Source organism: Diadema setosum, chromosome 17 (assembly GCF_964275005.1).
Source record: "Diadema setosum chromosome 17, eeDiaSeto1, whole genome shotgun sequence".
Lineage (NCBI taxonomy): Eukaryota > Metazoa > Echinodermata > Echinoidea > Diadematoida > Diadematidae > Diadema > Diadema setosum.
The window spans coordinates 13,574,656-13,600,749 of NC_092701.1; the positions used below are offsets into that span (position 1 = coordinate 13,574,656).

At 38.4% G+C, this 26,094-nt stretch overlaps 1 protein-coding gene across 1 annotated transcript; it reads right to left on the reverse strand.

Moving 5' to 3' along the window:
• Nucleotides 1-1,749: 1,749 nt before the first annotated feature.
• On the reverse strand, nt 1,750-24,690 carry LOC140240781 (uncharacterized). The gene is made up of 12 exons (XM_072320553.1): nt 24,632-24,690; nt 21,043-22,334; nt 19,728-19,906; nt 18,288-18,522; nt 17,428-17,528; nt 16,727-16,856; nt 8,946-9,160; nt 8,017-8,264; nt 6,855-7,099; nt 6,289-6,491; nt 5,225-5,390; nt 1,750-4,741 (listed from the first exon to the last, which is right to left on the reverse strand). Exons 2-12 carry the CDS (start codon nt 22,282-22,284, stop codon nt 4,559-4,561), a joined length of 3,147 nt encoding a protein of 1,048 aa, XP_072176654.1. The 5' UTR covers nt 22,285-22,334; nt 24,632-24,690; the 3' UTR covers nt 1,750-4,558.
• Between the last annotated feature and the right edge of the window lie 1,404 nt (nt 24,691-26,094).

The window sequence follows — 26,094 nt, forward strand, 5'->3', positions numbered from 1 at the left end:
AAAAAAGTGTTATGACACTCCTCCGAACAGACAACTTTTTTTCTGTTTATGTCGGTTGATACTTTAAATTTCTATACATGTATATTTAAACTTAAATAAATCTTCCTTGCAAGACTAGTGCCCTGTGACATGCTGACCAGTCACATACTTGAATAAACTCATAGTACAATTGTATTATTAGCTGGTGAGAGAAAATCCAAAATCATGGAATCCGAATGAACTGAAGGTCCTACTTGTGTTTAATGTACATGTTTTCTTTTATTGTTGCATGCTGTTATAATAGTGTATTTTCTTGTACTGTAAAAACCGGAAATATTTGTGGCATGATGTTTATTTAGTTATTTTTTATTTTTCATTTTTTTTTGAATGGGAGGCGGCAGACCTTTTCATAGCATAAATTTTGTGGAAACTGCCACCGGCATTAAATGCATACTTTGCATGCATTTTAATTTCAAGAATCTTGGCTCCTTATAAAATTTGTGAAAATTACGTCTAGGCAAAAAATGTCTGGTTTTACAGTATGTGATTGCTGTCGTCCAGTAGAGGTGATCATATGAATAACATTCAACCAGAAAATGGAAATTATGTGAGGGACACTGCTTGAAGTGGATGCATTCCTGAGCACAAGTTTGACATTCTTCTTTGCAAGGATAATTTTAAATCTGATTCCTCTATATAGACATGAGATAAACAGTTCGATGACTTGTTCATTTGATTTTCTTCTGCACGGTACACCTACCACATTGAAGACATTGATCATGGCAGGTTACATGTGATTAAGTAAACATTGTGACCACAAAAAAACAAAAAAAAAACCCTCAAAGAACAAATGCTAGGACCTCACAGATGATCTCATGGCTTCAAGCATGGAAAGTGCTTCATATACATGTAGTTAACGTCTATATTTTTGATGTACTCTTGTCGTAGAATTAATAAAGTAAGAAATTCTTTGTTTCTGTTTCTTATGGACCACAGCTCTTCCAGCTGTCACAGTGAGGAGCATGGTGTCCACTCTACAAATGTAACACATTCATTTCCCTTATTTCATTAATGTGATGTTGTGTCTATGAGAAACCCTATATTATTGTTGCCCACACATAGCAACACTCAAATACTTGTACCACATTTCTGTAAAGAAACAGAATAAAAAGAAAATGTGTGAATCCTGTGTCAATCATTGTATGTACACATGATTTCTGTCAAACTCCTTTGAAGACAACAGGATTTGGATTTAGATAAAACTGTATCTTGAACTTCTGCATTAGAAACAATGTTCATGTGTATTGGCCCATTGAACAACAAGAGAGATAAGGCCTTGTAAGTTGTAGTGTAAAAGATGTTTTGGCTTGTCAAAGGTTGGCTATGTGACTATGATTGTTGACTGTGTGTTAAGGTGTGCAAAATATTCATAAAACACACTCATTAGGATTTACGCGTTTACAATTTGTGCATTCTCTCTATGCAAAGAGAGAGAGAGAGAGAGAGATGAAAGAAAGGAAGAGATGAGAGTGACAGATTCAACTGCACCTAGGACAGAAAACACTTCGAGCTTTTGCTCTGAGTGGCATATCTTTGCTGATGATTCTTGGATACATCGCATTGTTCTGAGCAGTTGTTTGAATGCTTCCTGCTACTTTGCTGTGTGTGCCTCAGTGTATCTGCCTCAATCAAATACACTATCTTGCATCATTACACCTCTGCATATCTGAAAATGAAATCAGAAGTTGCAACATTTTCATTTATGGCAGATATCCGTTTTATTTACAAAAGTTTACATATGGTGCAATTATGTACCAGCAATTATTTTACAAAATGCACAAATGTACAATACGTTTTTCATTATATACAAGTAATAATTTACATGGAACACATAATACAGAGAATTTGATCTGCAAAGTAGAAGGCACCTTTCAATAGCCATGTATCCTATTTATCATGCAATATAGTGAGAATACTAAGAAACTTTTTCTTAGTGAAAGAATATATTCTTTGGTAGGATGTTAAAAAAATGCACACACAAAAGTGTAATGGAAGAAGTATCACTTGTTCTGTTTCATTGTACGTGTATATTAAAATGCTTTTTACCAAGGAGAGATCTTACCAAATACATGTAGTCATAACTCCTCAATTTTACTAATCAAGCTAAAACCTCCAGCAAAACTATACAGCACCCTGTCTTGTTTGTGTAAAAAATGTTTTGTATCCTGCGGGTTAAAAACCATACTCAAGAAATTCTGGGTCAATACAAGCATATTCAGTGTTATATCTATCACTCACTTAAAAGCATGGCAAATAAACAGCATTCATGTCACAAACAAAATTTTTCTAATTCATCAGACGGGCCAACCATAAATTAATTTTACTTGTCTTGAACATGCACCTTGCACTGGTAAACAGTCGGTCAGCTTTTCTCACACCTACTATAAATTAATACAATGTATCCACAATCATACTGACTGAACTAAGAAACTGAAATCACAAGGCAGATTACCAACAGAGACAGTGTAGCCAAACGGGGCATGCGCTTTCCAGGTAAGTGACGGTGTGTAGAATTCAGGCAACACACACTTGGTGGAGTGGTTGAGAAATACTTGAGAAGGTAATTTCTGCCCAAGCTCAAGTTGATCACAGAATGTAATGTTGCACATTCATGTTGAGTAATTTTTTTTTCCATGTTAGCAATTTGAAGCAGTGCATACAATTATTTGGAGTAACCCTAGCTGCAGGTGGTTGACTGAAAGATCCTTTAACAAGTTGCTATACAGCAATAAAAATATATGGGGGAAAAAATAATTTCTTTGCTCGAACTTTGGTTTAAAAAGGAATCACTTTTTGGACTGTTGCATCTCACAAAACCAGTTCTGGAATTTGACTTACCTTACAAATCAAATCTTACTTTCAGTACATTGTACATTGCACTCTTTCCCATTTCTTCAATTTCTGCCTCATAAACTATTTTGTTTTCTAGAATTATATACATGTACTTATGCTATCCCAATAATGAATATGTACCACATATAAACATTTTAATAAAACACAATACTGTAAGTTTATCACAATTTAAGCAATCAATATAAGATACTTGTATCTCGTAACATTGAACTGTATTTGAGGACATATTCCATGTAAAAAAGACTGATGAACTTGTGGAACACTCGAGTTTTAGATTTTTGTATTAAATTCTTACATTTTCCAATGAATAATAATAACTTGACTAGCTTCAGGACCAAGAACCTACACAAACATAGATACAGACAGACAGAGTTGCAGACTTGTGTGCATTTTTATGTACATAAAAACATACATACATACACACATAAATATATACATACAGCATACACACATACATACATGTACATACATACACAGACAGTCAGACAAACTCATGTAGATATCACCACCAAAATCCAATCTGTTGTTTCTTGTCACATTTCCAAAATCTGAAAATACTATCTGACTTATTATTGAAGCTTTAATGTAATTGTGAAATTAAATTGAAGAGGTGGAAAGCAATGAGAGCTTTTCCCTACTTCAGACACAGTCATACTGATTGCAGCCTAAACTGTTATGAAAAGAAGCCAATAGGCTGTATTGTCATTATGTTAAACATGATGCCACAGACAGACTACTAGATGTTTAAGATGTTGCTTGACAATGTATTACTTTCATAAAATTGTCGTCAAATTTTGTCTGCTCTTTGCCGACCTTTTCTGAGAAATAGAACACAGAAGAAAAAAAAAAAAAATCTGAAGGATGAAACGTAATGTCATATGATTTTGTGAATAAACTGTACTTATGGGACTGCTTACAAAATGCCTTCAAGCTACCCTTAATTTGTTACATCTACTTTGCATAAAAAAAAAAAAAAATAATGTCATTATAAACCAATGTTTCATATCTAGCATCTTTATCCACGGACACATCACTCTGTTTTGGCTAGTGTTTGGAATTCGGAGTTTGATGTTTGGAGTTCACATAATTTAGAACTTATTTAATGGACTGCACTGCTTTCAGAACACACCCTGTCAACTTGAAGAAAGCAAACAGGGAACTTATCCTCCTCTTTATCACTTCTTAGCACCCTGATAATACATAAAATGTTTAAAGCTTACCAGAAATTTGGAATGACAAGACATGGCAGACAAGTATGTAACCCTCAACAATTTCATGCATTGTCCTTTTCTTAGAATTGACATGGGGAAAATAAAAGTTCCCAAATGTAGAACATACACATTCCAATTTCAACATTTACAGGCAACTGCTCCTCTACAAAAGATGTAAAAATGGAAAAATGCAATGCTTTTGAAAATCACATCTTCTGTTTATATTCTATCAAACCCAAGAACAGCATTCACATTTTGTGGGTATAACTGTCACATATCCAGGAGACATTCCTTTGTGACTGAAAATGGTATTCATTACTGTCCTACAAGTTGAAAACCTTTTATCATCACTGTACATGAAACCATGTGTTACCCTGAGGAAGTAAGGAAGTGGGGAACAAGAATTCATGCAGCCCTACTGGTCATTTGGTCATGTTATTTCAATGGTCTTTCCTTTACTCCATGAGTCCAATGCCCAGACTGAACGTCCTCCAGCCTGGTTTGATTGCAGGCTCAGGGTTTTTCCAGTGACCCCCTCGCACCTCGTATGGCCTTGATGGTGGCTGGGGCTTTAGCTTTGGCAGGTCCTTGGGGAAGGAGCCCCTGTCATTCAACAGTGACTTCACCTGGGTCGAAATCTGTAGTTTTTGAAAGGATATAAATATATTTATCTGTATTGTTTACAGAAGATGTCCCACCAAAAGGGTCTACTAAACAGCTTGCAATGAAAGGATTATAGAAACTGTTTTGCCAAACTGAAAAATTGTACATAGGTACTGAAAATAAAAGTATTATCAATAGGGTACTTTATTTGAAAGGGTCCACCAAAGAGCTAGGAATGAAAGGGCTACAAAAACTGTCCTGCAAAATGACATGGTGTACAGAGGTACTGAGAATTAAAGGATTATATGTACTGCGATTCAAAAGGTTCTACAATAAAGCTGGGAATGAAAGGGTTATAGAAACTAGAATCACTGCTTTAAATCATGACAAATATATCTGTGGAGTTAAAACTTACAAATTCTCTCGTCTGTGGTGCAGTTGATGCAGTAAATAAGATGACATTTTGGAAGGGAGATTAGAGAAATAGCAAAGATAACAGCTAAAAGATAATCATTCACCTTCTTCTTCTGCTTGGTGAGGACCTTGTTGAACTCTATTTCATCCATGCAATACTTGAGGGATGGAACAATTGCATTTTCCTCCTCAGGAATGACTGCACCGAAGGTCACCTTCTTCCTGCCATCATCCCCAACTGCTGCTTGCCCTTGTCCCTCTGGTGAAGAACTAGAACACAAAGACATACAAGACTGAATCCTTCATGAGCAGTTGACTAGAAACAGCATTTTACCAGTGACACACTGTGTCCTTTGAAGCATGATTTTTGTTTCCTCCATACAAAAATGTCCATTATGTGGGATCTACCGTTTTGTTGTTTCTTTGAAATGACATTGCCAGATATTTCTCCCTTTTCCTTTTTCTTTTTTTGGTGGGCTGGGGGGGGGGGGGGGGTAAAAAAGAGAGTGAGAAAGACTGCACCTAGAATGAAAGATTTTTGTAAGTTAAAAGCAGGACTCTGCCAGTCCCAATATACATTAGGTCTATCACTTTATTACTGATAATTGTAAACTGTACATGTATGTGCACATTTACTTGACTGTGATATTGAATGATTAAATGAGTTAGGCTGCTAAATGTCTTTGTAATCCCAGTTTAAGTGGTTGATTAAATCCAATTCCTCCTGTAGTACTTTGCCCATTACAATGATTAGCACACCATTATGGGATTCAATTCAGACAATCAAGTTCACTGCTGTTTGATCTTCGGCAGATTTTGTCCAAAATTTTCTGCAGACATACACCACCTCTGTATTCAAATCCAAAGTGGAGGTTGACTGCAATCTGAAGTTAGGTATGTTATATTTGTCCCAATAAAACATGCAAATTAGCACCAATGGGAGGAGGTTCTTGACACACACAATATGATGCATTCCTTCATTTTTGTTTCCTGCTAAGTACCTTCTCAAATCTGTTTGTGTGCAGTGGTAACCAATGTTTTTTGTTCCGTTTTGTTTTGTTTTGTTTTGTTTTGTTTGCAGTTGCCCTATGCTTTATACTTGTCTGCCCTCATTGAAAGGACAACTACAAAATTTCTGCCTGTCTTCAAAGTAATTGCTGGAATGTACCTGTCTAGTCCTGGTAGTTTGACAGGAGATGCCGTCATGACCAAGTTTTCTGCTGCCACCTTGGCCTCTTTGGCTGGCCGAGTCCGCATCACATCACCTACAGACTTGCCCGGGTAGAGCCGTGGCATCAGGGTCAAGATCTCGATGTTTGACGGGTCCAAGTGTAGAGCCATGAGGAAGTCCTGCCTGGCACCATTTTGATTCTGGTGGATATACCAGTGCATGGAAAGATTTTTATGATTCTTTGATTATAACTCAAAAGACTATAACATATCAATGCCACAGTTCAACATACTGAATTACAATGTATGTCTTCTCACCCCCAACAAGATAAAACTGAGCTTGATCTTTTGATCTTTCTTCTGTCAGGTAACACTCAAACCTGAAATATTTTTCACAGCCATTTCATCCAAACATATTACAGGTGTAGTTCCCATGTTCTATGGCGTTAAGTGATGCACTAGATGATGACATTGCTCACAATGCTAGCATCAACAATATCTGTCATCCTGGTAATCATTGGCAGGGATGTTTATCCTTACTATGACCTGGCTTCCACTGCTTACCTCCAGCATGAGGCGAACCTTACAGCGGGCAATGTAGTAGGGTCCATGGCGGGGGTTATGCTGGATGGCTACTGTGAAGCGAGACTCTGCCTCCTGATAGCTGTGCTCTTCATAGTCCTGCAGACCAAACTGGCTGTGGATGGCAGCCACTCGGGACCGAATCGCTGGGTCCAGAGGATCGATTTCTGAAGCCTGGTGGTAGTCGGCCAATGCAAAGTGGTATTCCTGTAGTCGGAAGAAGCAGTCTGTGGAAGAGAGCAGAGAGAAAGTAGAAAGGCAAGTGGATGGAGGAATTGATGGGAATACGGTATAAATATAGATGGTTATACTCACATACTGATTACTGTTATCACAACTCGTCGGCCTCATGCCAAAAGGGCCCTAACAGTGTACAAAGTCTATGGTGTTAAGGCCCTTCTGGCATGAGGCCGACGAAATCTGTAGTACATGTAGCAGCGTTCAAGTCAAAAATACCTCAGCATTTATTCAACCAGAGAAACATTTTTATGGTGTTGTGAGTTTTATTCACTGAAGATAAGGATTCACAAGTGAAGAAGTTTTGCATCCCTCCCTAAATATCTATTGATTCCACTACTATGAGATAAAAAGATATCGTTGTCATATAATGAAGATGCTTGTCTTACATAACCTAAACAAATTGGAATATATTTACACTGGAAAATTAAGTTCATAATCATGCAGCGTATAAAGTAATGATGACAATTCTGAAATGTAACCATGATTGTCTTCCTCAATACAGTTTCTCCTATGAATTCACAGTGGTCAACTATCTTAAAAGGACAATTCTGAAATTTAGGAAATATATTTCGCTGCCCGTGAATTCATGAGTTCCAAGATAGATACCTTCTTTTGCAAAACTTTTAAAATTTCTGGCTTTATCAGTACAAAGTATATCAGGACAGAAGGTGTCCAGCCTCTAAATGCAAATGATAAAAATAAATACAGCAACAGGAAGTCACAGACTGAATGTTCAGGAAAAAGAGCAATAAACTGAATATTTGCAACAATTCCATCATATTACAAGTCTCATTAAACTTCAACTCACCAATCAGTTTTCATAAGAGTCAAGGTGATGTGTAAATGAGGAGAATGCTTTTGAGAAAGCACAACACATAGAGCAAGTGAAAAGTCCAGAACTCACCACCTCTGTTGATATACAATCCTTTCTCCCTCTTTTCCCCCTTGAGGGCTTTGTTGAGAAGTAAGATAGCCTCCTCAAAATGACTCCCCAGGAAACATTCCACAGCAAAGTCATTGTAGGTCAACAGTAGCTGGCGCTGTGCATCGGTGTACACACGGTCATGCTCATTGTGTTCAGTCTTATCCATGGCTAGAAGGAAGTCATCGATAGCTGCATTGTAATCATGTAGACGCCTTTGGAGAGCTCCCCTGGAAATGTTAATGAAAAGCAAATAGTTTGACTTTAGCCTTCTTCACTCCTGAAATTTTCCACAACATTTTTTTGTTTCCTTTTCTTTTAACACAAAGGACACACACACGCATACACACACACACACACACACACACACACACAAACACACACACACACACACACACAACTGAGTAGGGGTAAAGTCACACTATAGAACAGATTTACAATGATGTCATATAAGAATGTTGCAGGACTGAGGTTTTGTTTTAAGTTTCGTTTTGTTTCGTTCTTCTTTTTGTTTTACCATACACCAAGGGCAGGAGAGGAAATGGAATGGGAGCATTTCTAAATTCACCCTCAGTAGCCTTTCAAGTGCATCCACTGTTTTTAAAGAGGCATTACCAAGTGGGACATAGCGGGTTAGTATCTTACACAAGGATGCATGAACTGCCCAAAAATGTAAACCTGGCAGCTGCTATTTGAGAGTCCACAGCTCTACCTGACAGTACTCCTATATTGACCTGTAGTGTACAAGAAAACCTATTGTGGTTCCCTTAGATAGAACTGGACAGCAGATAAACAGCATAATCTCTAAACATTCTGCTGAAGATGTAAGAATGTCCCCTGCCAAAATAAAGAGCAAATTATGACAAAGAACAGTCAAAAAGAGGGGAATTAGTCAAAAAGAGGGGGCTTACCGCTGTAAGTGATACTGCGAGACAGAAGGATTCATCTCTATGGCAATAGTGATCTTTGTCAGGCTATCCTTGAATTTGCCTTGGAGCTGGAGTCGCGTGGCATGGTTACGATTCTCTTCTGCATTGACCTCCAGCTCTTGCATCTGTCTTATCGCCTCCTCCTGGGTTGGGTCTAGTGCAAGGGCATCCTTCAGATCATAGTAGCATAGGGTTGTCTGGGTAGAAAAAAAAAAATTGTGTTATGTTTATAGCTCTGTTCAAAAATGGGTCAGGATTACATTCTTTTTTTTTTATGTTTTTTTCTTTCTTTTACTAGTGTCACATATCTCATATTACAGACAATATACATCAGTTTATCCAACAGAAGCACACCCAGGTCGAAATTCCCATAGAAACCAGTAGAAACCAGTAGAGAGCTTCTACTGGTTTTTAATGGTTTCCGGATTTGAGTGGTTTCTATGGGAATTTCCAGAGGGTTCCAGTAGGATTCCCATAGAGACCATTAGATTCAACTGGTCAAAAGACCAGAACAAACCAATAAAAACCAGTAGAGTCTACTGGTTTTCAAATGGAGTGTTAAATTTAAAGTTAGACCAGTAGAATCCAGAAGAAATCAGTACTGTTTAATGGTTTCAAGTGGAGAGGGAAACCTGTAGAGAACAGTACAAACCAGAAGAGTCGACTGGTTTCAAAACTGGATTGAAAAAAGACAAGTCAGACCAGTAGAATCCAATACAAACCAGCATTTTTTTTTTAAATACATGTTAAAACATTACTTGTCAACCAGTAAAAACCAACAGGTACCCGTGCAGCCTACTGGTTTGAAGATGGCTTTAAAAGAAGGGGAAACCAGTATGAACCAGTACAAACCAGTCACTTTTCTGCACGTATAAACAAGAATTAAGTCAAACCAGTAGAAACCAACAGGTACCAGTAGTAATGGCTTGAAGAGGGTCATACAATTGTGATGAAGTAATGACCAGCATAAACCAATAGAAACCAGAATATTCTACTGGCTTAAAATGGGGGTGTCGAAATATCAAGTCAAACCAGTGGTTGTTGTTGTTGTTAAAATAAGTCAAATAAGTCAAACCAGTAGAAACCAACAGGTACCTGTAGAAGTCTACTGGTTTGAAGAGGGTTGTAAAAGTGTGAAGTTAATAACAGTAGAAACCAACAGAAACCAGTAGAATCCACTGGCTTCAAAATGGGGTGTCAAAATATAAAGTCAAACCAGCGGAAACCAGTACAAACCAGTCAATCTCCTATACATGTAAAACAAATAAGTCAAACCAATAGAAACCAACAGGTACCTGTAGATAGTCTACTGGTTTGAAGAGGGTTGTAGAAGTGTGAAGTTATACCAGTAGAAACCGACAGAAACCAGTAGATTCCACTGGCTTGAAATGGGGTGTCAAAATATTAAGTCAAACCAGTACAAACCAGTCAATCTCCTATACATGGAAAAACAAATAAGTCAAACCAGTAGAAACCAACAGGTACCTGTAGTAGTCTACTGGTTTGAAGACGATAAGTAAAGTGTGAAGTTATACCAGTAGAAACTGACAGAAACCAGTAGATTCCACTGGCTTGAAATATGGGGTGTCGAAATATCATGTCAAACCAGTGGTAACCAGTACAAACCAGTCATCTCCTATACATGTAAAAACAAACAAGTCAAACCAGTAGAAACCAACAGGTACCTATGTAGATAGTCTACTGGTTTGAAGAGAGTTGTAGAAGTGTGGAGTTATACCAGTAGAAACCGACAGAAACCAGTAGATTCCACTGGCGTGAAATGGGATGTAAAAATATCAAGTCAAACCAGCGGAAACCAACGAGTACCTGTAGAGTCTACTGGTTTGAAGAGGGTTGTAAAATTGTGAAGTAATACCAGTAGAAACCGACAGAAATCAGTAGATTCTACTGGTTTAAAATGGGGTGTCAAAATACTTCTAACAAGTCAAACCAGTAGAAACCAACCGAGTGCCTGCAGAAACCAATAGAAACCGGTGGATTCTACTGGAAGTTGTCAAACAACAGAACGTCGTTACAATGAACAACTTTTACGGAAAATTTTGTTAATTTTGTTATCATGGGGATATTAACAATTGCAAAAAAAAATAAAAATATAAGTCATATATTTTGAAATAAAATTATACTTATGTAATTGTTATAAACTAATTGTCTTTAAACTCGTTATGCTCATCAATGAATCCCTGGGACTCAAACGGCAACATGACGTCATATACTACCGCGCAGCTAGCCGTTATGCAAACGAGCTACTTTTGGCGGGCAGCGCAATCCGCCGTCCGCTCCCCGGTCCTGCGCTGGCTGGCTGGCCGCCGGCCGACCGCCACCGCATTCATATTTGAGCTGTACGTCGTACTGTGCTGTCGTACACACATCAACGCACCCATCGCAATCCGTTCAACTCTGTCATCCAGCAGCCAATTATACCGAGAAAACTCCACTTACGATTGCATTTGTGTTTCGGAATGAGATTCTTCAATGAGCTCAGGAATCTAAGGTTTAGTTAGCGGTAAACATTGACGTTTTATTTCATTTGAGAGTGACTTTGATGTCGAGTTTGCTTCCAGGCCGTATTCAACCATAGCTGATCATACTAGATGACGATCGGAATCGAAGCCGTACGTTTGAACGCTACGTTTTTTTCGGTGTACTAGTACGCCCTATGGTATGTTTCAGAAATGTCGTACACCATACTACATGTATGTTCAAACGATTTGAAATGTGCGAGCTAATGACATCGTGAAAATTGACGAAACAATCCACTGTGAATCCAAACTGTATCTGGTACTACCGTTGTGGTGGTGGTACGTGTCGGAGACTGACAATGCCCGATAATGGACTGTGAGACACTGGAACAGCTACAGCCACCAGTACGCAGTAGGTTCACTGATATGCATAGCCATGCTGTACTCGTCTGCAGTGCAAGTGTATGAGGAATCCGACTGAGACAAACCGAGCACCAGTGTTGGCCAGTTAGTGAGTGTTTTGCCTTAGACCTCTTGTTCTTAGCCTAGATTTAAAGTATTATTAATGCTAACTACAAAGTTGGATTTAAGTTAGCTCTTTATCACTCAATATCAGTTTGTGTGCCATGATGGAAACATTCTGTTTGCCACATTAGACACCAACAAAATAGTGATGATTTGAGAATACATGTACATTCAGTTTTTCTCATCTACATGTATTTAACTTGTAGATTTATGTTGAATCTTTGGACATGCAGTGAGCAAAGTTGTAGAAAAAAAAATGTCAAGCTTTGCTTTCATGTGTGTGTGTAAATTGTATGACAAATCTGTGACCATTTAAGCGTACAAAAAGGCAGTATATAACAACAGTTCATAGGGAACACCGCTTGCTAGTCAATCACCAAGTAAAATACAGGCTATACCGGTTACCCGGTACATTGTAAGTGAGAGAAATGGAATTGCCAGAAACACTGTCTACCCTGTGCTAGTGATTCATCGATCGGTGGGGGCGGGTTTGTGCATTGAGCGGAATATGTGAAGTTAACTATAATATGCCCTTGACAGAGTCAGGCGTGCAAACGTAACATATGTTGTACATAATGTATAAAGAGTTCAAACTGAAACACTAATTAACCATAATGATAACATTGTTGAATGTTGATCTCCAATGAAGAAGAAAAATGTGCTGATTTTTTGAACAAATGTTCTCAATTTGGCAAGATTTACGTAGTACAATATATCACTTTAACATCAAACATTGAAAACTGATGGATTACTCGAAGTTCTCTTTCTGTTTGTTTTATCTTTAAGTATTAGGAGACGATGAAGACTAGAAGAAGCCAGCTAAGGTCGACTTGCGGAGCTCCGTTATGCCACGTACCTGGTTTTTTGACTGCCACGAGTGGGCCCTACATCTTCCCTTGCCTTCAGAGAATGATGACCTCACTGAGAGTTTGGGCCTTCAGCATTTTGAAATTGTCATACAAGCACCAGATGGGCCCAACCAGGGAGGCCTGGCCAAATATTTGCTGTTACAAAAAGTGTATGTTGTCAGCTTGTCACTTCAGGAAAATTTCAAGATATTTTCACATTAGTGAAAGAATTATGTGAGCGAAAGAAATGTAAAACTGAGAGAACCATCATATTCAGCCAGACTCATCATCATCAGTGCAGAGATTTGTTAGCGACAATGTACTTTAAAGATTGACTGGAGGAAAAGGAGTGTCACTATGTCCTGTGTTATTCCATCACTGGTGACAGCGTAAATGAGGAAATACTTGAACAGTACCGTAATGTACAATGTACAAGTTTAGTACATACATGTATGTCAAAACCAGATGACTGGGCTTGGGTGATCTTCTGTGCTACAGTGTATCTTTACATTCATGATGGATACAAGTATAAACTGCAAGAAAGTCAGCATATACTTATTTCATGTACAGTATTTTGATTTTGCACAAGAGAGTTGCTGTGCTGGTAGAGGAGGGGAAGATTCCTGCGCTGTACTGATGGCAAAGGATTAGGTGAGGACTAACTTAGGCAATAACACAGTATAGCTGTACTTGCTATCGGATAAAAAGACTAATATGGGTGTGGCCTGAAGTGCAAAACCTTCCGCGTCCATGCTGTGTTGTTTGTGCTCAAAGTTGTGTAATTGAATCATGCAACGGTGTACACTGTATGTTTTCTTTTTTATTTTAAATGGTCAAATGGGTAATGTTCAGTTTGATGCATTTTCTTTCTTTAAAAAAAAAAAAAAATGAAATCAGTGTAACCTTGCAACTTACAGACCTGCCAGTTTGGAAATGATAATGGATGATTTTATCGGGTCCCAGGTGAAGACTCTTGACTTATTGTGAAAAATCTATGACTACTATTAGACATTATACCTCACAGATTGTGCATACCACTTTCCCGCTGACAGAACAAGGACCTATTATAGAAAGAAACTAGCCCAACCAAATGCTGTGTGCAGCAAAAGGGACAGGGCTGTGTATATTTACAATATAGTAAGAAAGGTGATATACACTCAAACAAGGTAATTACAGGTGAATCGTATTTAGGTCCTTCACATAATGAGGTTCTCTTATGTTTTTGAAAGGCTATTAACTAACATAAAATGAGCTGCCAAGCATGCGTGAGCATTTTGGTAATTGAAATCTATTCTGTAAACTTACATTCAGATGTGTCTATGAATTTGTTTATTTGTTTATTTTCCTCTTCTTTTTTTTTTTACTCATTGCCTCTTACCTACAATATCCAATCCCATTTTGGTGCCGCTTTTTTTAACACTATCTATGATCGATGCTGTTAGTGTTATATGTGTATGTACAGTAGATGTATGTACCTGGATGATGCCAGCAAGACAGCATGGTTTATTTTACATACATAATTATGAATATCTATTCTTTGCCAACCACCAATGCTGTATTTTGTTTTGTCAAGTGAAGTTTTGTTTGTCATGCCATCAGTTTAATATCTTTATTATTAAGTTTGTTTGTGTACGTATGAGTTTTGCATCCTTTCAGATTCGACATTTTCTATGATTAGGGTAATCATCTTTATGTTATCGCTTTAACAAACAAATGGGGCATATGGAAAGTGCTCAACGACAGGAATGTAAACCTTGTATTTTTGATGTAATACAAATTTACATGTTTTTGGCTTTTTTTTTCAAATACCTGTCGAGGCCTTATTTGGCTTTCCAAAAAAAAAAGATCCTGTCACATAATCAGTTGAACGAATTTGTAAACTGAAATAAAAATTCTTCGGCTTGGCAAAACAACATGGTGAAAAAAAAAGTAATCTGAATAATGAATACAAATGTAATGTACTCATGTAATATGATTATCATCCGTTGACCTGTAATAAAATTTCCTCAACTTAAGACTGTATTTACTCCAGACTTACAGTGTGTGATAGAAGTCTCATGTTTTGATCAATGTATGCATACAAATGCAGTGTGAATTTGTGTGGCATGTGTTGTGTACATGTATGCATTCTTAATTTTGAACATTCAGGTATGTCTCATTCAGTCGAAAATTGGTTAGTACTGTACATTAGTTGATCGTCTGGTGGCACCATTACAAATAGGTTTTTTGTTTGTTTGTTTGTTTGGTTTTTTTTTTGCTGATTTGAAGAAGAATTTGTACTACTAGCGCACATCCATTATAATGGACATGGTTCTATGGAAACTTTTTTTGCAATGTATCAAAAAAGTAAAAAATCAGGTCCTTAAATTATTATCTGTATTTACAACTGCACTACATTTACAATGTTCTTTCTTGCATTGTTGAGCGGTAACAACATTTTAATGTAACAAAAAGAAAACTGTCGGTCCTGAAGATGTCGTTATTATGGGAGTCACTTGAAGTGCAAGTTCTTCTTCCAAATGCATTGGTACATGCTGTTACTGGTTCAGTAGGAATTTCTTCTGGTTTCTACTGGGGCCAGTACAACATCTACTGGTATTCTGTTGGTTTCTTCTGGTTTCAGTAAGGCATCTACTGGTATTCTTCTGGTTCCAGTAGAAATTCCTACTGGTTTCTACTGGTTCCAGTAAGAAATCCTGCTGGTTTCTACTGGTTCCAGTAAGAAATCCTGCTGGTTTCTACTGGTTCCAATAAGAATTCCTGCTGGTTTCTACTGGTTCCAATAAGAAATCCTGCTGGTTTCTACTGGTTCCAGTAGGAAATCATGCTGGTTTCTACTGGTTCCAGTAAGAAATTCAGCTGGTTTCTACTGGTTCCAGAAAGAAATCCTGCTGGTTTCTACTGGTTCCAGTAAGAAATCCTGCTGGTTTCTACTGGTTCCAGTAAGAAATCCTGCTGGTTTCTACTGGTTTTCTACTGGTTTTGTTAAGATTTCTACTGGTTTTGTTGAGATTTCTACTAGTTCCAGTAAGAAATCCTGCTGGTTTCTACTGGTTTTCTACTGGTTTTGTTAAGATTTCTACTGGTTTTGTTGAGATTTCTACTGGTTTTGTTGAGATTTCTACTGGTTCCAGTAAAAAAATCCTGCTGGTTTCTACTGGTTTTCTACTGGTTTTGTTAAGATTTCTACTGGTTTTGTTGAGATTTCTACTGGTTTCATTGAGAGTTTTCATTGGTCTTCACTGGATTCTACTGGTTTAAATCAAGCATTTCTACTGGTTTCTACTGGTTCCAATAAGAATTCTTACTGGTCTGCTACTGGTTCCAGTACAAATTTCCTACTGGTTTTCTACTGGTTTTATTTCACTTTCCATATTGAAACCAGTAGAAAATCGGTCTCCACTGAACCCGTACAAACCAGTAGAATTCTACTGGTTTTAGCTCTACTGGTTTCTATGGGAATTTCGACCTGGGCACTTACTTTACTGTACATCAGATTACATGGTATTCTAGAATACACTTTTAAGTCCTCATTACCATCTTCTATCCAGCACCTACTGGTACACTGCAAACACTCATGAATAATTAGCACCAATACCGGTACTACAAAAACGTCACTATCTCAAAACACATCTTAAAGGGTTCCCCTTCTTGCTCTAATCTGCAAAACTGGATCAGTCCTTAAAACATGTGGTCTGTGGGAACACTTGCTGCTGTGATAATGCCAAGTTCAAAGTCATAATTTCTGTTGACCTGCAAGGCTTAGCTACAACTCAGCCTTGTCCATTTCTTAATGTCCTCCTTCTCACTTTATTTTCCATTCCCACCTATCTGCTAATTCGATACAGAATTTTTTATGCAGCCATTTTTTATCATGCCTCATGAGACTGAAATGCTACGTGTCACTCACATTCCTGAAGAGCTGATGCAATCTGGCTCTCATGATGTAGAGGTCTGGATTGCTCTTTTCCATCTCCAGTCTCTTGTTAACAAGGGCCAAACACTCTCCGTGGCGTTGCAGTGCAGCAAGACAAGCAATACTTTTAGGGGAAGAGGAGTGACATTCACGGTTTAACAAGCCTAGTTCTTACCACGTTGTTGCAGTGCCAGATAACAACTGCTAAAAACATCACATACTCAGGCACTCACTTTAGTGGTTTGAGCACTACAGATTTCAGGCATAGTTAATCATGGTTGATGATAATATCAATTACTCATACAATCTAATGTAGAAAAAATACAACAAATTAAAACAAAATAAACAAAAGGTTCAAAAGAATGTTTAGAATGTCTGGACTGATGTGTCTATATATTATTGCTAGAATGGAATCTTCATACACAGCCATCAAACCATGAAATGATTCTTCATTTCTTACAGTTTAATAAATCTGCAAAAAGTTTTTCACAAAGTTTGCGACAGAAGTACAATTTTTAATATCAAAACTTAAGAGTTCCACCAGATCTGAAGTATCCTAAAGCATGTTGTAAATATCTCTATTCATCCATGACACCTCATGCCTGCTCACAGAATTCTTATTACATATAACAGTGCACAACAGTGTTTCAGATGATGTCAATAATGATAGTGATAAACATAAATGGTGATAATACCTTCTGGTATGGTAGGCAATGACATCAGACCTCATCTCAGCTGCTCTGGAAAATGACTCCAGAGCCTCAGCAAACAAACACTGGTCAAACAGTATTTGACCCTGGGAATAAAGGAGTGCAAAGATAGTTTAGTGGCATACAAGTATGAAGGCATGTGCAAATACAGGGACATCTTGATAATGTAAAACGAGGAATGTTCACGTGCATTTTAATTTCGCGAATTTCGCAAGTGCCAAGATTCGCGAAATTAAAATGCACACAAAATTTCTTGTCTACACTATATGCATTGAACGCCAGTGGCAATTCGCGAAAATTTCGTGCCGTGAATATATCAAGTTTTACAGTATGCTATAATCTCAAACTTGAATACACTGTAAAAAGCCAAGAACTGGATGAGAGATTGTTAATGATAATCATGATTTTGACTTTTGCAACTTTCACCAACTTATAAAAAGACTAAGAAAAATTTTGCATATTCACTCTTATTTGGAATTATCAGCGATACAAGCAACATGTGTTTACCATAATCATTGCATGTCAAGGATCAATGGCTCGACTCCAGCTGTACGTGGAAACATTTCCATACATGATAAGTTAGTGGGAACATACTCAAATACAAGCATCTGCCAGTTACATTTGTTATCTTTACAGCACAAACTTGTGAGCAGTTCCAGTGTTCTTTTGATATGCGTACTGCCAAATTTTTCTGAAGTTGCCTAATGATTTATTACACACTACTCATATATTAATGTAAATTTTGATTCATCCTGGTAGTATGAAAAAAAAAGTGTGTAATCAAATCTGTTTGAATGCACTAAGAACTGTGCTTATAGTCTCTCGAAGAGAAATACCATACTTACTTGGAAGTAGTAGACAAAAGCTAGGCGAGAATAGTAGTCATTGTTGTCAGGCTGTAGCACGCATGCCTTCTTCATGTTCAAGATAGCTGACTGGAAGTCACACAGCTGGAAGTAGGCCTCTCCCCTCATCAGGTAGAACTGGACTGTCTTGGGGAGAAGATTTAGGGCCTTGTCGAAACTAAGCACAGCTCGGCTGAACTCACCCTTTTCCATCAGTTTGCAGCCATTTTCAAAACTGCACAGAAGAGACAGTGTACTTGTAGTTCAAGAGGGGATATGCAGGGCTCCACACTAACTTTTATTTTTGGTGGCCCAAAGGCAAACATCCGACCTTTTTTGGTGGCCCGATCAGGCCACCAAATTCTTCATTTCTGAAATTTTGGTGGCCCGACGTGCGTTTTTGGTGGCCCTGGGCCACCGGGCCACCGTTACTGTCGAGCCCTGGGATATGACTCGAAAAGCTTGCAGTGGACTCTTTGCAGTCAACAAACAATGCTAAGCAACTTTATAACATTCTCAACTTGCAAATGAATGTGCATAATTACGCTTTACAATCTTTCAATGGCCTTAGATAGTTGTTTCCTCCACAATTCATAACATGATAAACTGATTCACACCTGACATTGCTCAGAGCATCAAATCAGTAAGTGGTTGTCTGTCTCCAGACATTCACGAAGCTTCCTATCAATGCAGTCCATTCATCATTCAGCTACTCAGCAGCATTGAATTTCAATACAGTAACTACAGTGGACTCCTGTTATAACAAAGTTCTCGGGACCGGTAGTTTTCTTTCGTTATATCTAAATTTCTTCATAACCAGACAAATAAACAATTAAGAACAAAGAGCGGATAATTTTGCGCCCTGAATTTTTACTTCGTTGTAACCAGAATTTGGTTATAAATGTGTTTGTTATAACAGGAGTGCACTGTATGATATATGTTACAAGATAACACCTACCATATTTCTATTCAAGCAATTCATTGGTCCATCCGCTTGTACAATAAACCATCCATATGCACTGTATTCAACTACTCAGTACTTGGCAATCTATGTCCTTTACTATCCACTTCCCTAAAATCTTTTTCATCAATCTATCCTTGTATCTTTCATTTATTTCCTCTCTCATCTCGGCAACCCATCCATTTCCAGCCTGACCACTCACAATGACAGTCTCCTGTGTTCAGTCATCTCTCCGTTTTGCTGGAAAAACAAATATCTATTTATCTTGATAACATATTTTGTACTATGTCTACTGCACAATACTATTGCTTATGCCTTTCTACTTGTGTAATATTTTATCATATTTATCATTTCATTTGTCATTATTTGGATCTTTGAAAGTTGTGTTGAATTTGTATTTGCTTAAATGCAGAAAAAGACCAAACCAAACCAAACTTAAATCTTGTTCATTGAAGTAGTCACACCCACTGCTAACTTACTGTTCATATGCCTTCTTGGTGACCACATCCTCCAGTGACTCTGGCACAAACTTGGAGGCTCCAAAGAGTTCAATGGCAAGACCCTCTTTCTTTGTAAACCCTTGTGACTGCCTCCTCTTGGCCTCCTCTAGTTTCTCTTCACTGACAGCAGTAGGAAAGATGTCTGCTGCCGCTTCATCCTGCAGCATTTGTTGTGAAGAAAAAGGGAGAACTTTTATTCAAAAAGTGACTTATGCAATGTACTTAGGCAGTCACAATAATTACGAGTTCAAGACCTGGGCCCCATTGCTAGAAACTCAACTTGCGTTTAAGCACAAAGTTGCGTGCAATTTGGAGGACTTGTGTTTGATTTTGGGGGTTGCATTTAAACACAAAGTTTCTAGCAATGGGGCCCAGATCAAGTGCTAATGACATCAGATAAGAAATGTTTACTCTATTGAAAGTTCTTGAAATATCAGGAAAGTGTCACTAATAAAACACACAAATGTGTTTCGTTTGATTTCTGGGTATAAGGTTGGGACTGATATAAGGTATTTTGATTAATGTTGTACATGCTACTGAGAGTGATGAAGATGTTGTACAGACCTCTCCTATGGAGATTTAGAGAAGGGTGTTTGGATTGACATAAAGAATGAAAAACACAATTCATAAGACTGCTGCAGGCACATGCAGGTGCATGCCAGTAATTCTCGAATGAAAAAAAAAAAAAAAGATGATAAAGTCAATAAACAAAGTAAACAACTATCAATTATCATTATCATCCTCATCCATATACTGTACGAGCTGAAATTTTCGCGTACAGATATTTTCGCGAATTGGTCCTTTGAGGACATTTTCGCGTGTTGTTAATTTCGCGGTTGCGAAGGTCTAACTGAACTTAGTTATTTGCGCGTTGTTATTTTCGCGATTCAAAGGCGATTCGCGAAATTCGCGAAAATAAAACCACTGCGAAAATTTCAGCTTGTACAGTAGTTTTCACATTCACTATCTTCAAAAATACCAGGTACATATGCCTATAAAAAAAGAAAAAAAATTGATTTCCAATATTTCACAAGAAGTACCATTCTGCTGCTATGCCTTGAATATTTTGCTGTATTTTGAAGCAAATAACTTGGATACCCTTTGCATGGTACCAAGGGAATCATTTTGACGGAGTGAAATGTACACTGCATCTTAAAAGACAAAAAGAACCTAAAGTGTAAGAAAATGGACGAGTACCACTGGAATAGTCATCTTAAGTCTTGCAGATAAACAATTTCTATAGTTACCAATCATCACATGTAAACAAACTAAAAACAACAGCATCTTGACGTACCTGCTTTCCCTCTTCTTTAGTTTCTTCTTTCACATCAATTTGCTCTTCATCTCCTTCTGCTTTTTCCTTCTCTTGTGTTTCCTCTGATTTCCCTTCTTTGTCTGCTGTCTGCTGGCACTGTTTCTCCTCCTTGTCTGTCTCTTTGTTGCCCTCTATGTTAACATCATCTGCAAATGTAACACTCTTTGTGCCCTCGGCTCTGCTAGCCGAGGTCTTCTCAAATTTTGCAGGACTTGACAGCTGGCCTCCTTTCTCCGTTTCAACAACTGTGGGTGTGGGTCCATACATTTCATAATCAGGAGTTGGGAAATCATGCTCATTGTACACAAATTCAGATTCACCTGTCAGAGGCCTACCACTGCCAAGTCTAGAAATGTTTCCTACTGGTGCATTGACAGGAAGATCCACAGACACTGCAATGCTCTCCGGTGTCTTCACAATTCTCTCCTTATCCTCTGCTGAACACTCTGAGGCAGCACCTTGGTCCTTTCTTGCTTCTTCCATGTGTTCAGTATCAATGTCTGTTGTCACTTGAAAGGATGTCTGGTTTTCCTGTGCTACTATACTTCCATCAGTCTCCATCACATCCTCTGACTTGTCCTTTTCTTTCATTTGGACCTCTGACGTGGTCTCACTGACAAGATTTGGCTTTGTTTCACTGTGCTCACTGCCTGCAAGAGTTGTTTCTGCTAATGAAGTATCTCTACTTTCATGTAATGTACTCTCCACTTCAGTGTCAACTTCACTCTCACATTTATCAGCATTTTCTCCATTGTGACTTGTGTCTGCTGCTACAGATTCCTGTTGCTTAATTCTCTCATCTCCTTCAGAAGAGCCTTGATCAGCAGATAGATATTCTGTTGAATTTCTAGTACTATCATCTTGCTTGCTTTGAGACTGATCGGTACTTGTCTCACCATCATTGTCAGCAACTACTGTGGGTGAGTTTTCAGAAGTTTTCTCAATGTCCTTGTTATCTTCATTGTTGTTCTCATTAATTGGCGTAGCATTAGAGGCTACGTTAGACATTCTTTCTGAAGTTTCATCATCCTGCAATTCTTTCTCCTCATCTGCCCTTGCTGATTGTGCTAAATCATCTGTCTTTCCAACATCACGGAATCCTTCAGTTTCATCTTTTTCTGTTACTGTTGGGGTTGCAGGTTCAATCATTACCATGATATTGCTGGGGTCAGGTGTCTGCAACCCTGCAGTGGCTGGAGTAGCATTATTCACTTCTGACATTTTGCAGCAATTTATGTCCCTTTCATGAAGACTTGTTTATTCAGCTGCATCTAATTTTGAGATTGAACAGAGAAGAAAAACATTAGGAAATAATTGCTTGTCTGCAGGAATTATTTGTGATAGTGAATCTAGTATGTTTACCTGACCTATAGCTTTCACATCAGTAACAGTAACAGACAGTACTGAAAGTACCGGTCGGTACAACAATACACCAGAGGTGGACTTTATTGAACAGGAAGAAGAAGACATCTACATTAGTCCATGGCCAAGCATGTCAAAATTAATCTTTCAAATTATGGTTTTACAATGCAGTCTACTTTATCGATCACAGGGACATTCTAATCAATGTTGGTCTTGTTGCAGGTACAGTGTACTGTAAGGTTAAGGAGTTCCATAATTTTCGAGTCTGTAAGTTACACATGTAAATTTTACACAAATACTAGAGTCAGTCTACATTGTATGCCTTTTTAACTAAGATATATTTCCTACATAATGTAGACCTATATAGAGCCTAGAGACCCTCTAGGACTAGGCCTAAGTAAGTATAAGCACCTGCACCAAGGTTCGACTTCCCCTGCCAAGGTTTGACTGTGCGCAAAAACATATAGATTTATACAAATTTGGACGGTGTTGTGCGTGGTCGGATTATGGGCGGCTTGCATTAAATAAACTTACTAGAGATCTAGTATGAATATTATTAAATCTTATTCCCAATCTGACAATAAACAGTAGTACACTGAACCAGTACATTGATACATCAAAAGGTGGCCTGTACTTAATAAAAGAAGAAGGGAGTAACTACAGTACACAGCCCTATCACTGTTTACACAAGTGTTGTGCTTCGCACCGCAGCTATGTATCATACCCCAATCTCACTAGGAAGGCGATCATGGCGATATGTGACGATTTTGCAAATCATGGCACAATCGCCTTCCCCCTCCATTTTTGGCTGCAAGGCGATTACACTACGGTTTCTCTGCGCTCAACCTGCGCTGTGGGCGATATTGCCACAATTATAGTACGACTCTGCCACGTTGATGCCACTTTCCCAGGCTGACAAGACGCGCTGCTTCTGTGATCAAACCAATTATATTGCGATATTCATACACTTATCCAAGACCTCGCTACAACAGTGGTACGATCGGAGTGACTGTGATACGTTATTGCCGGGCTCATGCTTCGATCTCAAGTAGGGGTATAAATTGGGCCTATATAATTTAATTTCTTCAGTCAGATGCCAGTGTCAAACCAACAAGGATGTGCATAATATGGTTCACCATGATATCTTATCATTTTAGAACAACACCAGTTGATCCCAGTGTGAAATTGCACGGCTAGTTAAGCCATGCATTCAATTATATAATTAAAAGGTCACGGGTGAAATGTATGTATTTAAACTAAAAGTTGAATTGGCCAATGAGCAAACTATAAATTGTATTGGACAATGAGCCAATTTTATGAAGATATTTGCAATTGTTGCAACTCAAACTGCTTGCATTGAGTAGCACTTATTAAATGAAACACAAACAATTTCATAAACAGAGAAGATTCATATCATAATATGCATACTGTACATGGCGAAAGAAATTTATTTCGCTTTTCTCCCTTTACACCCTCCTGGTCTAGTGCACCAATATTTTTGTTCATGACCATGATGACTGGTTCCTGTTACGTAATACTGTAAAAGTGGAAATTTCAACGGTGATGGAGGCTGCTTTCCATGCGCTTGAGTTACGCTTTACGGCATATGCACTGCTACCACGTTAGAGCGATTACGTGTATGCTGTTTTTAGTGCGCACTCAGTACGAGACGCCTATTGGCTAGAACAGCCATTCATCAGTTTTTCATTCCGTGCGCGTGCATCATTTGCTAATGTAGGGAGGGGGGTGGGGGAGTGGGGGGGGGTAGGCGTGAACACTGCAGTAATTTTATTTAATGGCGCTGTCCATGCTGATAATACACAAATAGCCTCATAGAATCGGTCTATACAATAGTGTCAGTAGCATGTTTTACTAGAGGATAGATTTATGGCCTAGGTCTATATACAGCCCTGGCGCTGCGCTGCACAGCAAGTCGCGACACCGTGCTTGTTGGCCTAGCTTTTGCACGGCGTCTCCACCTGGTCCGGCTAGACCGTTACATCATACGCTGTAACGCGTGGGACTACGAGCGAGAAGCAAGCAACTAATCGCCTTGAAACATTGCAACACTACACTGTCACAGTTTTAACCTTTTCATTCCAAATACTTGGCATTAAACATTGAATTAACTTAAATATTGCTTCTGATAACTTTTGTTATTCTCATTAAGCTTCAATTGACCACGATGAAAAACATGAGAACTTACAGTCATCACGGCGACGAAAGTGCTAAAATCGGTGTTTACAACGCAGCCAAGGCAACTGTAATTATCTGAGAAAGAGAAAAAAAAAAGCTAATAAGCGCATGATCGCAAGAGGGCGCAATTGCTCAGACAGGCACTGGACAGGCACTGGACAAGCACAGTGCCGTAAAAGCACACTGCTGTATGGACAAGCACACTGGACAAGCATCCTTTCAGTGCGGTTGGCGGTACCGTATATAAAAATGTCGGTAATCAAGCTCACGAGAAAAAAAAAAAGCACACACAAAAAAAAAAAAAAAAAAAAAAAACGGGGGGGGGGGGTACAAATTACACGCTTATTGTTGAGCGATTTTCAGATGTACTGATCAAATTATTTTAAAATCAAAGGACAAGGGCGATTTGGAAACCCTTCCTCCCAGCTGGATAAGGGCCATCTCGTCGAGTTTGGGTCATCATACTCAAAGGCGGATACAGGATTTTATAAGATATAAAAAGGCACTTTGCTGAACATCAATTATTCATAAGTTTTGATTACAAGGGGGAGGAACTTAGCTAAACAAAGCACATTTAGTCACTAACAACAATAACTATTATACAGTGTGTCATTCTATCTGTCTCCTCTTGCTTCTATATAGTGTCACGTATCTTTCAATATCATTTCCAGTGGCGTATCTAGGGGGGAGGGGGGGGGGGGGACAAGGGGGCACGTGCCCCGGGCGCCACTCCTTGGGGGCGCAAAAAAAAACGAGAAAAAAAAACACGAAGAAGAAGAAGAAGGAAAAAAAAAAAACGAAGAAGAAGAAGAAGAAGAAGGAAAAAACAAAAACAAAAAAAAACAAAAAAAAAAAACAACTCGCCCGGAAAGGGGGAGGGAGAATGGTGGGGGGGGGGGGGGGCAGAAAACCAAATCAAACAAGATAAAAACAAAACATGATGATGACGCGGACAAAATGACAATGTTTATTGTATTCACACAAAAATTCCATGTTCACTCTAAAAACGCAAATGCTAGTGAATCAACATTTAAAAGGACCGAGGAGTGACAGCATTTTTTGAAGTGTTGCATCCAACTTTTAAAATAGCATTTTAAATGTTGAATCTAGCAGGAAAACCAACACTTTGAAAATGTTGTCACTCCTCTGCCCTTTTAAATGCTGATTTAACATTTGTGTTTTTAGAGTGTTCTGTGAGCTGAAATACAAAAATTTTCGGCTAGCTCGCTGCGCTCGCTCGCCAAAATTTATATAAAAAGAAGGTAAGAACAAAACGTGATGATGACAAAATGACAGTGTCTATTGTGTTCACACATGTCACTTAGCAGGCAAAATGTTTGCAGCGGCTGCAATTTCTTTCGTTCTGAAGCGATCGCCGATTGGATCAAAAGAATTAAGGCGCCAACGGTTTCGAACATACGGGGGGGGGGGGGTGCGCAAAAAAAACCCCGAATCAAAGAAAATAATAACAAA